General features: G+C 25.5%; 2 protein-coding genes across 7 annotated transcripts; both read left to right on the top strand.

Moving 5' to 3' along the window:
• Positions 1 to 2811: 2811 nt before the first annotated feature.
• LOC114124231 (SET domain-containing protein SmydA-8-like) lies at positions 2812 to 11757 on the top strand. Of its 6 annotated transcripts, none has more exons than XM_050207485.1 (8): positions 2812 to 2953; positions 3101 to 3331; positions 4258 to 4857; positions 8115 to 8480; positions 8560 to 8854; positions 8940 to 9035; positions 10291 to 10373; positions 10741 to 11756. In XM_050207485.1, the coding sequence occupies exons 3-8, from the start codon at positions 4360 to 4362 to the stop codon at positions 10828 to 10830; spliced, it is 1428 nt and encodes a 475-aa protein (XP_050063442.1). In that variant the 5' UTR covers positions 2812 to 2953; positions 3101 to 3331; positions 4258 to 4359; the 3' UTR covers positions 10831 to 11756. The 6 variants fall into 6 exon arrangements, with proteins under 6 accessions (XP_050063442.1, XP_050063443.1, XP_050063440.1 ...); XM_050207486.1 differs by having other exon boundaries at positions 2831 to 3021; positions 3101 to 3242; positions 4309 to 4857; positions 10741 to 11757; XM_050207483.1 differs by having other exon boundaries at positions 2831 to 3021; positions 4309 to 4857; positions 10741 to 11757.
• Positions 11758 to 13932: 2175 nt separating this feature from the next.
• On the top strand, positions 13933 to 18829 carry LOC114124226 (myotrophin-like). Its single transcript, XM_027987415.2, has 4 exons — positions 13933 to 14374; positions 16526 to 16636; positions 17142 to 17225; positions 17300 to 18829. Exons 1-4 carry the CDS (start codon positions 14249 to 14251, stop codon positions 17399 to 17401), a joined length of 423 nt encoding a protein of 140 aa, XP_027843216.1. The 5' UTR covers positions 13933 to 14248; the 3' UTR covers positions 17402 to 18829.
• The last annotated feature ends 228 nt before the right edge of the window (positions 18830 to 19057 follow it).

The following is a 19057-nucleotide window of genomic DNA, read 5'->3' as shown; positions in this document are numbered from 1 at the left end:
TTAATTAGTTCTATAAATCTATTTATGTGATAAAAAATAACGTTTAGAGTAGCATCATTAAATTTAACCATTTAAGACAAAAAAAAATGGTATTATTGCAAAATGTTAATAACATTTTGTCATTTGTTTTGTATTCTTGTTATTCATAAAAATATAATTAATACTTTGATTGGTTAATAATATAAAATGTACAATGTGTAAAATCATTGCCTTAAATGAATTTATAGTACAATTATTGTGAACTCATTATTATTAATTAATATTTAATGAATTGTTGTTATTATTTTTTTATATAAAACTAACAATATCAATTGCAATAGTTGTTAATAATTTGTATGTTAAGAAATCTAATGTAAGTATTTAAAAAATTCATGATCTCTTTGTTTGTTCATGTAATATCATAATCATTGCCAATTTGTTTTATTTACTTGGTTGTTGTATTTATTTTTTATTTTTTTAACTGTGTGATAATATTATTATAGTCTACCTACTACAATTTTATGATAACTTGTGATCGTATTAGTTTTAAATTGTGATTACTGATTGTAAGAATGTTAATTATTAATAATAAATTATTGTGATTACTGATTTATAAATTATAATATTATGGATTTTATGCATTTCTATTAAGTATACTTTATGAGTCTACACTTTTACATTTAAAGACTTGTTAATGTAATAGATTTTCTTAACAAAAAAATGGCAAACCTAGAAGGAGAAGGGAGGGAGGTAACCATTATTGAGAAAAGAAAAATATAGCTAACTAATTTACTCAATATTCCGTACACGTATGTACTCATTGTTAATATATTTTTCTAACAATAAAAAAAAAATTTTTTGCGTTTAAACAATAAAAGTATAACTATTATAACATGTTAACCCTTAATTCTAAACAATGTTGGGTAAATTATAATGGATAATGCAAAAAAAGTTTAATGGTCATAATATTTTAGTTATACTAAATTCATACTAGTCATTTTGTCTGACTAATATAATAAAACAATACAAAAGTTTAATTTCACATTTTATCTTTACTTTGGATCGATTAATATTTTAAACATTTACATATAATATTTTACATTTCATTAATTAATTATAATTTAAAAAGTTTGATACCATTGTTTTGAAAAAGTTATAGATTATTAGGTAAAAAATTGCATTAATATTATCATTTAATTATTTTTTTTAGATATTTCATTACTGCTTAAAGCAGTAGTTCTCAATCAGGGTGACATATCACCTAAGGATGACATAGACCTAGCTTAGGGGTGACACAAAATATCAACGAGAAAAGAAAAATATATAAATCTTTGTGAAAAAAATCATACTATTATATTCATATTAATATTAACATTTTGAACATTTTTCTGTGTACTGTATTTTTTTTTTTTTTTTTATAATAGAATAATTTTTAAATATACAGCTAAAATTGTTTATTATTTTGAAGTTAGGGTGACGCAGTGTTTGATTCTAGTGGTAAAAGGTGTTACACGAACATGTTCAGTGGGGCCCATTATCTTCTTGAAGAATAAATAATAATAATTGATTAATTAATTTTAATTATTATATTATAATATTATAAATATGTATATTAAATAACCGATTTTTATTCCAATGATCTTAGTCATGCTATTATACTTTTGAAAAATGGTATGCATTTTTTATTATGTCTAGTAGATATCAATCAAGGCCACTTAATCAAACTTCTTTTTCCAACTCCTATAAACTTGTTTCGATCGAATACCTATACTTAAAATTGCATTAATTTTGATTATTCGACGTCGGACGTGGCCTGATCGCTCAAAAGCAGACAATATATTAAATACCTAATTCAAATCAGTTTTCAGAAGTCTCATCACATCCATAAGATATCCATCGATAGGATTTACAAGATGCACATACAAATGAGCTTAATACAACATTATTGTTCACACGCGAAATGCTGCAGTGGTGACTTGTAGGCACATGCGCGTGCGAGTGCACTACACTCACACATACTATTGATCACTATTACCAGGCACACGTTTACAAGAGCCGCATTCGCGTGCTTAGAAAAATACCTAAATTAAACTCCTTAAAAATGTTCTGTTTGTAATCTCCTCAAACCTTATAACTTTTTTTTTATATAAGTTTGTAAAATGTACTTTTATTTTTTACATAATTATTATGAAAGTAATACGTAGGTATGTTGATACACAGGATGTTCTTATACAGGTGACCTCTTGTAATTTGGGCTGTCCCACAGTGAGTGGCGTATTTTGAGGAGGTGATGTGAGTGTTATAGTACCCCCATCAACATCTTAGATAGGTATATATGGTTTTTGCTAATTTATTATAGGGGTTTGGGGGGAGCCCCATCTATTATGACTATTAAATGTCAAAACAAATTAATCCTGGATACGGCACTGTCCACTGTCTACTAAAATCCTGTGTACGCCAATAATGGAACAGAAGTAAATAGATTTAGTAAATAACAAAACAGTCAACTACTGCATTAATGGATAATTAAAACTATCTACACCTGTTTTAAAAAATAATCAATGGCAAGTTATTGTCTGTTCAGCAAAAAGTCTATATACGTGATACGTCCCCGTCATGCGTTTAGAAATAAAACAGATGACGTTCTTTATGAGCATTTTTTTCTTCTCTGTAAGTGTGTTTAATAATACTTAAAAAAAAAAACTATATTTGTCTGTTAATTTGGTTAATTTTAGTCCCACCGGTACCTACCTATCTCCGTGAAGAGACGTGCTTGGCCACCGTCCATTTATTTCATCGTAGAATACTGCAATTACTGGCGACGATCTATTTTGATATCGATAGTCCTGATGATACGCACGGCTTTAAATACATCACACAAAACTGAGACTTTGCCATTTCGTGTGACAATTTATTACTCGCCATGTATAATCGAACAGAAATTTCAGTATCCGTCCACGCCGCTAATAGACAGGTACCTCTTTGTATCTGCTAAGCCACTATAATAGGTGTACTATACGGCTATAAACAAGAATTCATAGTGTAATCACATTCTATATATAAATATTGTAAAATACATTATACATAATAGATTTAATATTGTATATATTGTTATTTATAGGTATAGATACTTGAATATACTTCGGCTGCGGCAGAGATCTTTATTTTTATACACTTAATGAATCTACGTACGTTTGTCAATAAATATCGAAGAAATCGTGTTGCTGACACGGGGTACCATCTTAATCTGACGACGCACTTAAGTACGAACTCTTTGCGTAGTATAAATAGATATATCATCCATAATGTATAGTAGCTACGTTAACCTGCAATATTCAAAATTGGTCATTAAGTAGGTATAGACAAAAATATATTTATTTTTAACGTTGATTTTCTAATTAAAGTACCTATACTTATAACTGGCTTAATTGGCTATCGATATAACTCATTTTTTTCAGTTAATTCAAAAATAATCTAACAAATAATAATAATCTAATAATCTATACGTTAATTACTGACTATTGTATACAGTATGTAAGATTGGTTTTAAATAAAAAATAAACTAATACTAATAGGTACTAAAATATGTCTTGGTAAAATAGTATATGATACATACGAGATAGATGGACACAAAATACTTTTTATTTAACTTCAGAATTTGCTTGCTTTTATTAATTCCGGACCGACCGGACCCCTTGACCCCCCAATTACGGTCTTTCTATAGACTCTATATAGTGTATAGAATGTAGGTCGGTACTCAATAAATTAGAATTTATTAGTAAATTTACTTATGTGCCACGACAAAATTTTAATGTAAATTGAATCATATAACAATACTAACGGCAATGATGGACATTAACGAGTTAAAAAGATATTTTTATAACACTTTAAAAGTTAACTAATCAGCTGATTTTGAAATTAACTTAATAACTTAACTAGTTAAATTATCGATCATAGTAATTTTTTTTTTACTTATTTTAAAAAATAATTCGTTAACCAAGTTTATACATACTTACAACCTAGGAACCTATTTATAAAAAAAAACTATATAAAATATGTAAGTAGTTAAAACTAATTAATCAGTATTATTTTTTTGTCTTTTATGCGATAGGTATTATTTTAATTGCAAAAATAAACAAATACATATTTCTCGAATGAATAATTTAACACTAATTATGCTATTAACCTGCATTAATCTATAATCATCCCGATCAATATAAACGTTAGTACCTAAAGCAATAAGTATTTTTTATTATTGTTATTATTTATGTATTTTAGAGTTATAAAATATCAATAGGATTGCTTTTTGCGACACCGCAATTATTACAGTGAACAAAATACACGCTTCAGGGCCGCCCACTCGATATAATTGGTATTGATATGGACGATATCAACGACTGCGTAAAGAAATATCTGTCCCAAAGTGGCGTGAAAGACTATGGCGGATGGACGATCTGCGCTGGGTCCGCAACGGTGGCCGGTCGCGGCGTCGTGGCCACCCGGGACTACAACGCGGGCGACGTGATATTCGTGGACGTGCCGCTGATCGTTTCGCCGAGAGCGATAGGCCCGGACGGCACCGGAAGTCCGGTGTGTCCGGTGTGCTACGCGGCGGTAACGACGCCGATCGGATGTCCGGGCGGTTGCCGGTGGCCGGTGTGTGGGCGTCAGTGTGCCGACCGGCCCGAACACCGAGACGAGTGCCGGTACGTCCGGCAGCTGCGTCCGAAGGTTACCAATAAGAGCGACGGACAGACGTGGTCGGTGGGCATTTACAACGCGATAACGGCCGTCCGAGGACTGTCGATCAGGCGCGGCGAGTATAAGTACTTCCTGGACGTATTGCAAAAGAAATTGACGGAAAGACCCACGTTCGAGGTATTTTTTTACGATTCTGCTGCAGTGTCCGCGCTCCGATCGCCTTTTAAACTTCCCAAAATCTCACAGCTCCTCATCGATTTTTTTTTTTTGATTTTACTGAGCGTGTACCTATCTGATACAATATAAAATGCTAAAATGTGAATAATTTTATTATTAATATTATATACCTACCTACAACTCATCACACGACTGTTCTTGCATTTGTCTAACGGATGTCTATATATCGATTTACCAAACTGTTCCACGAAACTGCATGGTAGTGGCCCACCTAACATACCATCTACATAGTAGTTGATGTAATATTAAAAAACACGTATCGTTACGTGCATAATATGTGTATTAATTTTATTTGGAAAGTGACTTTTTGACGGCGAAAAAATGTTATTAAAGTCCGCTAGATGAAAAAGACTCGGCTCCAATACTAACCTAATCTATAACGGCTAACGGCATCAAAAATCAAACTTTCGGTGCTAGAGTGACATACAATAATATTACTTGTGTAAATATGTAATGAATACCTACTAGCACACTGTTTAGATATACGTGGATGGACGCTAAAAGAGTCGCATAATATACTCACATTATGCATAAATATTTTTAAGGGACCCCAACTAGAGAACTCTTTTACATGCATAATGTAGAAAAACTTTTTGTTAAATTTAGATAATTTTATTGAATACACCTAGGTACCTGTAATACCTTCCTACTATTATAAACTCGTAAAACTTATAAACGTTTGCACTGCAAAAAGGTTTTATCGCCTACGATCGGAGTTATTATAAGTATAATATATATTTGATCGAATAATTAAAATAATTAAAATATCTAAGTCTGTCTTAGTAATCGATTTTTTAAATAGGTGCATTAGGTACAAAACTATTCATTGACGTGGCAATATAAGTTAATAATATAAAAGCAAAATTGTAATTTCTTATACAGTTTATTAGATCCTTTTTTTACAAGCCATGAATAACCTTTCGATACCACCCGTTTTGTGCGCGTACGAAGAGGGTCTTTTAAAAGCGTTCGTAGTAAATAATCATCAGTGTGCGTGGAGAGAGTTTATTTGAAACCGACTTTATTATATTTTTAATAATTAAAAATATTATTTATATAATATCTTTTTTTTTCAATTACTTAGTTTGGTTTAATAAATATTATAAATATTTAAAAATTCTTGATATTCAAAAGCTAAAAATCTAATTTTAAAGTGCTTAAAAATTCATGGAAATGTCATTTCTAAATTAAATCTTATATGACGAATTCAAATATGTTTTCACAAGTTTTAGTTTGTTGGTAGGTATATTTGGCATCAAATAGAAAGTTTTATTTCGGTAAAACCACATCTGGATTCGAATACCTACTCATAATAATACTTTGTTTAGAGATTATCCTTTCACATGAACAGGTTACAACAAACCGAATAAATAGATATAATAGTAATTAGTAATTTTAAAACTTTATAAATGTTGGAGTATTTAATAAAACATCCTCTCTGTCAGAATCTGTTATTGTAAACTTTAAACCATACCTATTGTAAATAAATATATCCAATATCCATGGACAACTAACATACAGACACGTAGGTCATGTTACCTAATTAAGTAATAACAGAAAAATCTGTATGTAATAATACTAATAAATAATAATAAAATATTGTATACAGTACAGTATACCTATACGACTATACATATTAGCGTGTGGCCACAACTTAAGTAGTCGTAGGTATTATAGATTAATCAAGCGACTTCTTATAAAATTTTATTTAGATTAAGTACATATTATTTAAGATATTTTTTAAAAAAATATATATTCTTTATCAAATAATATCATCATACATTTTTTACTGTATGATGCTACGTGGTTATTTTTGTGAGTACAACGACACACTTTGTGCACTACGAAAAATAAAAAATTTTACCACATTTATAGTACATATAACATTCTGTAACCATACCTTGAACGAATTGATAGTAACTAAGCACAAATTTAAATATATGCACTACGGAAAATCAAAAAAAAAAAAAAAAATAGCCACTGTGATAATAAGTTACCAAACTTAGTCATTTCCACCAGTTAAACACGGTAGACACACTTATGATGCATTTATTTGTGCACTGAATATAATATCAAATCATATGAAAAAATAAAAAAAACCGTTCCGTATAAATATTAAATTCACATAATATTATCTTATATCATCATTCATATCACCATTCAATATTCAGGTCTATCAATTTTATCGTGTGAAAATAAATGTTTTAAAAGCCAAGTTTTTTAATCTTTTATAAGTTTAAAAATGAGAGAAAGTAGGTAACCATTCTTTTGTAAAATAAGTGTCAAATGTAACTATAGTCATTAAATAAGTCACTATAATGTACGTATAATGTTAAATTTGAATTTAACAATAAACCACTACAAAAGAAAATTTTCTAAATAAACAACAGTCTGTAAACCTATATTACTATTTAATATATTAAATTTCATGATACAATTTTTTGGTATAGTACCTAATTATATACATTATTATTTTTTCATTTTTGTTTAAATATTTAATTTTGTTCAAATTTAAACTTATTGAATGCTTAAAAAAAAAATCGTGGTTGTATATCTAACTATCTTTTTTTTATCTTATGGAGAACCTCACTACCTCAATCTTTTGTAATAAAAAACTAAATATTTTTATGTATATTTAAGGTTGCTTAAAAAAAAATTCAAAATATTATTTAGAAAATTATACAATGCAAAAAAATGTAAAAATAACGTTTTGGCGATAATGTCAAATATTTTTGTTTATTTAATTTGACAACAAAACAAGAAAATTAGTTTTGCTTAAAAATTCTATTTTCCTTAGTTTTATTCTCCGATTATTAAGAAAAATGTTAAAATGTGACTTTTCTACCAAAAAATAAAAAAAAATAAAGTAGACTGCTTGTCTACTCCAAAAGATTAAATTAAGTTTTATTAATAAATTATCTAAAATAAAATAAAAATTATTCAAATCACATACATATAGCTTTATTTCTCATTAATAAAAACTAAATACAAATGTGAAATGTAGTTGAGCTTTACACCTATCAATTATCATAATATTCCTTGTTATACATATATTATTGATTTTAAGTACTACTTTACTATTTTTTAAATTGTACCTTATTTCTAAATGTTAAATCATAGTTAGGGGTGGTAGATTATGGGTGTACTTAGTCATTTTAAATTAAAGTTTTATATTTTATATTTCATATTATAACTAGGTAGAAGAATTGAAAAGAAACATAAGTATGCAATTAGACGAAAATGATGAACAAATAATGATAACTACTTGTAAAATAATGGATGCTAATTGTTTTGAAACAATTGTAAATCGTTATAATAAATCAATAAGTTTGAAAGGTCTATATCCTGTAGCATCATTTATGAACCATAGTTGTGTTCCAAACACAATGCATAATTTTGATGTAAAACTTCAAATGATTGTAAAAGCTTCCTTACCGATATATAAAGGACAAGAAATTACTACTAATTACACAAATTCAATTTGGCCTACTTCACTACGACAGCATCATTTGTTAACGTCAAAACAATTTATTTGCACCTGTAGCAGATGTTGTGACTCAGAAGTTAGTTATCATATCTAATATATTTTCAATTTTTTATGTAGTACATCGTAATATTTCAATAATATTTATTTTATTATAGGAATTTGGAACTGAGTTAGCAGCGTTGAATTGCATAGTTAAAAATTGTGATGGGCGCATTTTACCAATCAATCCATTAAATAAAATGTCAATTTGGCAATGCAAGATTTGCACAAAATTAGTAACAAGCGCTGAAATGATATGTTTCTATAAAGATATCGAAACTATAACGAAGAGCATAAGTGTGTTCTGTCCAAAAAGCTTTGAAGCAATTTTAAAGTCATTTAATATTCATAAAAACAGTCCATATGTAGTTGATTTAAGATTAAAATTTATATGGAAATCGAAAAATAATAGTAACGTTTATTTTATATAACTATAATATTAGTTTAATATAAATTTACTCTAAAATGTAATCTAATACAATTTGTGTTAATATAGGTTTAAATCTCGAACAATTGCTTTACAAAGAAAAATTATGTGTGGAAATATTGGATTTAGTGCAAAAACTAAGATTAGGTCAATGTCGATTATTAGGTAAATACGAAATTAAAAAATATAATATACCTCGTACATTAGAAAAAAAAAATGAACCCACTATTAACATATTAACTATTAATAGGTATAAATCTATTCCTCGTGTTTATTTTTTTGAATGTCTTAATAAAAGACAATAACATTTTATTTGTTTTTTTTTTAATTTATTTAAATGATCGAAAATTATTTTGATCATAGCTTTAATAAAATTAATGGGACATGTAATATTTCCTTTTTTGTAACTTATTTAGCCATATAATATGTATTTTTTATGTTTATTAATATTATTAAGTATATTACTTTTAAAAATAATCATTTAAATGAAAACACATATTTGTACGATTAATAAAATAAAATTAGAATTAAAAATTGAAATAAATTTCAAATTGCAATAATAATAACCTGACAAAGTGACCAAACATTTTATAATTTCTTTATTTCTTTATTTATTTATTTTATTTTATTTATATTTAAATCATAAAATCAATAAAACTAAAATTATTTTATTTTCTTCCATTTAATAAACCATCAAGTTCATCGATTGTATGTTAAAAAAAAATATATTTTATTCTTAATTGATATTGTTTTAATATGCTTTTTAATTAAATTACTCTACATAAATATAAATCATAAATGTATTTCCAATTAGTATGTAGTAGGCGGTAACTATTATTAAATTTTAGTCTTTCTCTATTACATAAATAAACGGACTTACTATTTGGATTTGACATTTTAAACGTTAGCACTTTAAATTTTCACTTTTTCTTTAAATTATTACATAAACTCAACTAATGATAAAAATAAAATTGATAATCTCAAATTCCTACAGTAAATATTACTATACGAAAACTAAAAGGGCCACATAGTAGGTAATAATAGCAGTCGTGGTTATAGTGACTTACGACAGCAGACAATCAATATGATATTATATTATTTTTATGATTGTAAATTGAATTAATATATTATGGATCGGATATTCCAATTATTTATACAAAATTTTAAAATGTAGTCAGTCTGTCTTTATTCCTAATATAATTATATGAATAATATAAATTATAATATATCTATAGCTATAATCTACACGCATAATACAATACTATTTGTTTGAATATAATTACATATTTATAAGATCCAATAAATACTTTTATAAATAATAACCATTAAAATTGTAAGTATAATAATGCTTACCAATTTAAATACCAACCTATTTTATTTTATATCAATGTAATTATTATACAGCATTATGTTTTAAAAGGTTTAATATCTCAAGAGCATCAGAAAGTAATTAGTGAAAAAGCGTATCGTTTCCGGAGAAAGTGGAACACAAAAACATTGAATGTACGTGTATAATATTTTCATGTTTTTATTACATCTATTTTATTTATGCATTTAAATTTAAGAGGACTAGACGACGTTATTATAATACACCTGTATGACCGCGTGTATTATCGTTGTCTTATAAATTACGTATAATAAAGGAAATTTGCCTTTCGCAAAACCAATTTTCAATTTTGTATTATCAGCCTTAGCATTTAAGTAAGCTAAACTGTTGTAAAACATATAAAAATTAATCATTTTTATCCTGTGAATGTTTATTATAAATCAATTTTCATCTAGTTACCTATATCTTAAAGATAAAAAAAAATATGCTTCATTGCATAACACGTCTGAATCCGGTCTTGATATAAGAAATTATTTTTTTTAGGTTTTCGAAGAACAAATACGTAAATTGAAAGAAATATATTCTAGTATTTTGGATGAAGATGTAAACTTGAACACCAATACTATCCAATAATTTTACTATTCGAATTAAGGTATTGTCAACTAGATATTGAATCTAAAACTTTTTGTGTAAAGTTGTGTACATCTTAAATTAATAATTAAAATTGTTTTAAATTTATAATACAGTATAATAGTAGGTAAGCACCAATATTTTGTTTTAATTGTCATCAGTGTCATATTAAAATCAATCTTATATTCTTATGTGATATTTTATCAGCCTCTTCTTTAATATATAATATTTTATGTAGAAATATTAATTACCTACTTACTAATAACCACAAATAGGTAACTATAAATACTTATATCCTATATATTTTTTATAGCAATAAGCTCATACGGATGTCTTAATATACGTCTTATTATACTTACTTTTAATGTCTATATCGGCGTATATAAATATCAATATTGTATGGGACATACAATATATCCTTAATTGTTTTTTTCAATTATTTGTAAGATCAAAAACAAAATTACATACCTATTGAGTATTGATGTTGAGCAATAATAATTTCAACAGACACTAACTGAGCTCGGAAGTTCTGACTAAAACATAATTTTTTTTTTTTGTAAGTCATAGAACAGTTAAAGTAAGATACAATTTTGTTACACACTTTCTTGGTATAAAATAAAAAAATTAATTTTGCTAATTCGTGAATACTTGCTGTTTGTTTTTTTGTGCTATTTTGCTAATTTAAAGTTTTAAATTCTATTGATGGTCATATTTTTATACATAATAAAGGAAATAAACAATATAAAATTCTAATAAAGTTTATACAAAAACATGTATTTTGATATTTTAAAATAAGTACTTTTCGGTTGTTATTACCTATGAGTTATGACCTAAGATATCGGACAATGTATTCTATTAATTTCCAATAATTTGGTTATTTTAAAAAAATTTCTCAAAAGAATTGTATTGCAATCATCGAATTCGTCGTACTTACATTCAAGAGTTGACCAATAGATCCTAAATACCTATTATAGTACTTCTATGTATTCTATAAAAAAAAATAATATAAAATATGTATAGGTAAATAAAAATATCTAAAAATTCTTTTATAAAACAATTGTTGTTGGCAACTTAATTTTGCAAATTTACTAATTTTTAATTCTATTTTTTGCGCTTTTTTTAGAATTTTAAAATTTAAAATGCATAAAAATATATATTTTATTAATGCTAACATTTCTGAGTCCTGGATTGTAATTAGTATTATAATAATGCATGTGAGTAATAGGTTCACTATAATGCTGTATAAGTACTTTATTTTATATTAATATAATTTATTTTTAATATAGGTCTATCACTTCCAACATTTTGAATTTTTTTTACAAGCTAGGTATGTGACGTGAAACATTTGCAAAATTATTTACCTATTTTAAATTATAAATAATAATTAACATTATATAAAATACGTGATTTCTAGAATGGGACAAATTGTATTGATAAGAAAAAAGTTGTATGCTAATCAGTAATCGGAATAATTATTTTTATTTGTAAACAATCAATGCATTTATAATTCGTTTAAGTTATCTCACGGACTGTGGGTTTACGGAATTTAAAAAGGCAGTCCATATTGTCACGGACCACAGAAATTCGGAAAGTAACTAACCGTATAGTTCTAGATTGTGTTCTCCTAGAAACTAAAAAAAAAAGTAGACCGTATAATCCAGAAAAAATAACATATAAGTCTTATTGCAGTGGATCATATTATACTCCCAGAACTTAAATTTTAAGTGACACCAGTAGCGTGTTGATAACTTTTTTAGGAACGGCCGCCCTGCCAAAATTGTAAGCGTGAGTGATGAATAATAATTATGTGTGTAACTTTTTGCTAACACTAGAGAGATCGAAGATACAGGTATCTAATGTTTTAATATTATAATAGAATAATTAATTTTATTCAAAAGTGTAATAACGTAAAAATAAAGAGGATAAAAAATATAAAATTAAAATAGGAATTGATGACTAAAACTTGAATAATAAAACCAAGATCTTAAGGATTCTTCCCTACACTTACAATTAGGTACTTGAGGTCTTGAGAATTACTTTCTAGTTTCTATATTATACAAATGTTTTTATAAATGAATAGCCAGCTAGGTAAGGTGCCTATTCATCATTTATCTCCCCGCTATCAGAATCTAAATTAGATTTGAACAAATAAATTGAACATTAGGAACTAGGTACTATAAAAACACCATTGTACCTATACAGTAATTTGTAATTATATAAATAATAGGTAGGTACTTAACTTATAATTTTTTTTTAAATTGGAATGGCGGACAATTTCCCCCCGGCTGTTTTTGGAGTAGTAGGACATTCCCCCCCCCCCCCCGAAAAATGTTTCAATTCGGACATTTCCCCCATTTTTTTTAAGTTTATTATTAAATAAGAAATTATTTTTTTTTTAATAAAATATAATTTTTTTTTCATAAATATAATCAATTATACTATAATTATCTATTATATAGTAGATGTATATTTTTGATCAATTCAACTACTTGAAACAATAAAATAATAGCAATATTATATTGAAAAGATTGTCTAAATAAAAAATAATAGTACTTGCATACTGTATTATTCACTAGTAACATTGAAATCTAAAATTGTATCTAAAATCCAATTAATTGCTGGGTTGTCAAAAACTATCTTAATTATTTTATTTAGACTATTAAGATAAGATTTTTCTTCTACAATCTTATATCGTCATGAGCGAAGGTTTTGTACTCTTGTACAAAAATTGTTCAAATTAGTTGTAGTCATTTAGTAGTGGTTTAGTGATTGTAACTCGTAGGTATTTCGTAAAGTGAAAAAGATTTCAAATAAAAATCGTTTTTATGTTTTATTATATTTATGAAAAAAAAAAAAAATGTAATTTAAGTAAACAATAAACTTAAAAAAAATGGGGGGTAAATGTCCTACTACGCCAAAAACAGTCGAGGGGAAATTATCCGGTTACCATAAAATTGTACGCTGCGCTGCCTAGCTGGTAAAATGTAGATATTATGACGTATATTACCTCCATAGTCCTCACGATACCTGTCTAGTACCTACATATAACCTCTTTGGCTATGATACTTCCGAAAAGAAAGAAACAACGAACAATATTAGTCTGATAAAAATATATGATTTGCGATGTCTTATGCATTACACGATAAAATAGGAAAATAATAAATATGATATGATAAGTGAAAGAGGTGAACCGTGAATTTAGCCATTTTACCTACCTACTTAGCATCAACTGAATAATTTATATCTGTTTTATTAAATTACGTGTACGATCCACATTTACGACGTCGAAGTTTGCAGCCTTTTAAAGGGTCTTAAATTTCACTTCGCTGTCTTTGACTCACCAACAAATAATTTTTCTGAAGTCTAAAAGGATAATACATACCATAACATACATACCTATTCTATAGGTACCTACTAAACGATGGAAGTCTGTACCAATGAGAGTGGAAACTGTGCGGTAGCCAGTGAAGATTTATCGTGGGCATTACAGATTGGTGATCTTGACACGGTCAAGGAACAGTTGCAAAGACTTGCTTTAGAAAACAAGGTAATTAATAATTATTTTTAATTCTTGTCCAGAACTTGGAATTATTTCTTGACAAACATTAATCTACCTAATTATATTATATACATTTATATACAGTACATCACCATTGATGGATTTCCTGTATTGATTAAAGACATACCTGCTTTTTAATTCTTATAATTTGAGAACTATTTAGTTATAATATCATTGGCACTTAAGATCTAGAAGGCGTATGCCCATGAATATTTTTAGCAATACACCACTAGGTATACTACTCGATTAAAAGTATTATATTATATATTTCTGTGTTTTTAATACATTTGGTAATTTATGACCTACCTTCCCTTGTATAAAATTTTTAATGTTCATGTGTGTATGTATTTCACCTTTATTACTGCATATTGTTGATATTTTGCATACATATTTCAGTGAAAAATTATCTAAAGCTATTAGTTAATTTATAAAAATTAAGAAAACCCCTATAATATAGTTTAAGTAATGTCTATATAGTGTAAATAGTGTCCAAATTCCTAAGTGAATAGTTTGGTGCACTATAATATTTTAGTAAATCTGAATTGTCTAAAAGCTGTGTTAAACATCACTACCTATTATGTTACATTTTAAATTAATATACGCATACATGAAACAATAACCTTAAATTCAAACTATTATGTTTTTATGAAAAGTGTATCTACTGTAGTAATTAAAATAATATTTTCAATTTATCAATTACTATGTAAAACAGTTGATTTTAAATCAAAATTTATTGTATAATACAATTGAAATTGTGTGTATTGTATCTTGATACATTATTCAATTTAATATCTTAAAATATTTAATCCCATTTTACAAATTTAAGTTATTAGTTAGTTATCTTTTGAAATCTATTATTGAAAAAAATAGTTATGCATCTTTTTGATATCATACATACTATTATAAATTATAAATCCAAAACATCTAAAGTAAAATTCAATATAATTAGATATTTTAATACATGAATTAAGCAATTCAATCATAATATTATAACATAAGATGTGTAATTAGAATATGCACCAAGTTCTCCAACCTTTTTTATTAGGCTAAAAAGAAATACTGAAGTTAAAGAGAGAAGAATTGTTAATTACTATTTTATTATTTAACTTAACCATATCTTTACAAGTAAAAATTAATTTAATTATATGTTACTTAATGTTAAGGTAGTTTAACCTAATTAATGATAAATTTAGAATAGCTCTTATGAGAAAATTCCTTAGAAGTTTTCATCAAACTTGGTTGTTTCAGTCAGCAGTGATGCTTGTAAATGTTCATCATACAATTTGTTTCTATACTTAAATTGTTTGTATTCTATTTAAAAATATATATATATATAATTACTCAGATATTTAAACATGTAAAACTCAATATTGAAATCATCTCATGAACAAGTTTTTTTTTTTTTAGAAAAGCCTCCTCCTGTATCAAGGTATAAAATTGTTTGTTATATTGTCGTAATCTGGTCTGGTTATTTAATATAATCTTAATAACTTTAAGCATCTGGTAAATAGCTCTATTTGTAATGTTTCTTTTCAATAAAGATTTTTCAAAAATTGTATTGTGTTAGAGGTTGTTGGTATATTGTGAAATTGTTTTTACTAGCAGTTGTGAATAAAAAATTTTTATCAATCTCTTCTTAAGTTTTTAAATATACTCATCTTTTATTTAATCTCATGTTTAAACTTGGGAAAACAGTTTAAAACTTGATAAGGAATAATACTGATCTTTATTTTTTTTTCTTGAATGTTATAATAATGGCACACATTAATTGTTAAGATGATAATACATTTATTACTGACAATGTAATTTATTTAATGACTGAAAACTCACCAGGTATTTTGCTTTTATTATTAATTGTTTAGAATAACACCTGAATAAATATTCTTTATTTTATTATTTTATTTTTATTAAAAAATTAAGCGCAAAAGTCTCTATAATTTTATATTATGAATAAATTTGGGATAAATATATACATATTTCAATAACAGTTAGCTCGGTTACCCAGTTCAAAAAGCTTAGTATGTTTGAAACCCCTTGCACTAGGTTAAGATATCCATTGCAAATGTTAATTATTATATAATTATAATCATACATTCATACAATTTACAAATATTTTAAATTTATATTTGTATAATTTAGGACTGGAATATAAACAATGTGTCAAATGGAAGAACTATGTTACATAAAGCTTGTGATTATGGCCATTTGGATATTGTTGAATTTTTAATTCAAAATGGTGCCGATATAAATGTAAGTAATTGTTAATTTAGTGAAATTCGATCATATTGCTACTATTTTTCAATGTTAAACCTCTGATTTTTTATTTATTGTATTTAATTACCAAAAATGTTATGTACTATACAATTTGTTTACCAGTATTATTAATACTATATTATAAAATAAAATTGATTATGTTTTGCATTAGATGAAAAATAATATAATATAATCTTTTACTCTCATAATGATTAAAAAAATTATACATCTGAATGTAAAAATAATTTGATTAATTGTTATAATAATATACTCTTACATGGCATTAATTTCATGTGTGACCTACTAAGTTCTTTGTTATCATTAATAATTATGTAGATCACGCACTAAAATGAAAATTTTGCTGATACTGAACCATTAAATTAATTGATGATACAATTTCTTAACATGTTATCAAAGAAAAGACATAATTTAATTACAAATCTGACAAAAATAAAATGTATTATTGTAGATATAGTATTATTAAATTATATTTATTTTTTAGATGAAGGACAACTTTGGCATTACTCCATTGTTGTGTGCTCTGTGGGAAAATCATTTCAAAGTTGCTAAGTATTTAATTGATAAAGTAAGTTGCAATATAAAATATAATAATATCTATTTTAATGGTTTTCAAATCATAAATTAATTTTTTTTTTTTAGGGAGCAATTACAAATTTATTAACACCTCAAGGATTGAAGTATTATGAATGCATTGAAGATTCTGAGATGATAAACTTATTAAAACGACTAGAAACTCAATAGTTAATTTTATCGCTTTGATTCAAAAATGTATTAATTAAATAATCTATCAAAATCTAAATGTACCTTTTTAATGTTTATTTGGGATAATTAAATGATATAATAACTTATTACACTAAAAAATTCCTTTAATTTAAAATAATTGTTTTAAAGGATAGTTATCATTGTTATTATTTATTAGTTTTATATAACATTTCACATTTATTTATCTACTAGCTTTAAAAATTAATATTCTAGATTCTTGAGTGAAACGGTTATAAAATAATGACTGGAAATATATTATTTATAAACACTTGTTCCTATAGTAAATTGTTGGTGGAATAATTTGACAATAAGTGATTAAATTTTCATTGTTGTTATTATAATTATTATTGTTTGTCAATAAAGTAATGAATGATCAATAAAATTAATACTTTTTGTAAAGTTTGAGGCAGTTTTAAAAGTACATTAATATTAAAATTAAATTGTTAACATTTTTAGACATATTTATTTACACTTTTATATTAATAATCATTTTAAAATAATAAAATAATATAATCAAATTATTATTGTTATAATCAATTGCTTTATTTTATTTTATTTGTTTAAATTTTTTCAGCAATTTGTTTTATTAAAATGAATATTTAATAATCCATATGAGTTATAATGCTTGTTTATAGAAATTATTTATTCTTTGCGTGTTAAAGTTTTAATTATATAATATTAAATACATTTATAATTACAAATATAAAAGTTTTAAGCATAAAATAAAATACATAATACCTTTTATATGAATACAATTTGTGATAGACATTTTATAGTTAACGAATTAAAAATTATTGTTAAAATTGTATGTTATATTGCTGTATTCTTTATTAATTTATTATATACATTATTATTATTACAATTTAGATAAATATTGTTTAATATTAGTCTTTAGAAGCACTTATATAATACATTTATCCTACTGTATTTTTTTTTTATCACTATTAGTATCATTACTTCATACTACACTATTTAATTTTTTAATAAAATACCTATTATCTATTTATGTTATTGAAATATTTTTATGCATTTTATATTTGCTTTAATTTTTGAAGGAATATCATTTTTTCACACGTTTATTTTAATTTCTAGATAATGTTCTTTTAATCATATTGTAGCAATGTAGCTCCATTTCAATAAGCCAATTTTTAGTTTATATTTTAAATCATCACTTACAGAAATATAAAAGCATTTTTATTATAATATTTACATTAATTCACATAATACTGTATAATTACATTTACAATTAATAGCTAACATATTCTATTAATTATTAATAAAATCATTTAGAAAATATTAAATACTGAATTAATGTAACTATGCATTTAGATATAGCCTATAACTTAGTAACATTGACGTAAGCATCTGGAAAATTATTCATTAGAAATAAACTTATTACCTTATAAATTGCATAATCTTTGTTTCATTACAAGTTTTATTTTTAGATATACTAACTTTTCTGTACTTTCTACTGTTGAGTATATATTTATTATTTTTTAAAATAATTTTATGATAATGCTTATTAAATTGGACGCCCACAGTTTTGGAGGAAATGTAGAATTAGATGATATATAGTTTTCAACGAGATAATTAGTAAATTTAGTTAGATTATTCAATTGGTTGAATCGTCATTAG

This window comes from Aphis gossypii, chromosome X (assembly GCF_020184175.1).
Source record: "Aphis gossypii isolate Hap1 chromosome X, ASM2018417v2, whole genome shotgun sequence".
In the NCBI taxonomy this organism is placed as follows: Eukaryota; Metazoa; Arthropoda; class Insecta; order Hemiptera; family Aphididae; genus Aphis; species Aphis gossypii.
Note: the sequence above shows the minus strand (reverse complement) of the source record. Positions and strands in the feature narration are given on the sequence as shown.

Excerpts from the sequence above, each read along its gene's own strand:
- LOC114124231 (XM_050207486.1), top strand. The coding sequence starts at position 4,360 with ATGGACGATATCAACGACTGCGTAAAGAAATATCTGTCCCAAAGTGGC. Across the intron at positions 4,858-8,114 it reads CGGAAAGACCCACGTTCGAG|GTAGAAGAATTGAAAAGAAA; the intron begins GTATTTTTTTAC and ends TATTATAACTAG. Across the intron at positions 8,481-8,559 it reads GCAGATGTTGTGACTCAGAA|GAATTTGGAACTGAGTTAGC; the intron begins GTTAGTTATCAT and ends ATTTTATTATAG.
- LOC114124226 (XM_027987415.2), top strand. The coding sequence starts at position 14,249 with ATGGAAGTCTGTACCAATGAGAGTGGAAACTGTGCGGTAGCCAGTGAA. Across the intron at positions 16,637-17,141 it reads AAAATGGTGCCGATATAAAT|ATGAAGGACAACTTTGGCAT; the intron begins GTAAGTAATTGT and ends TTTATTTTTTAG. Across the intron at positions 17,226-17,299 it reads CTAAGTATTTAATTGATAAA|GGAGCAATTACAAATTTATT; the intron begins GTAAGTTGCAAT and ends TTTTTTTTTTAG.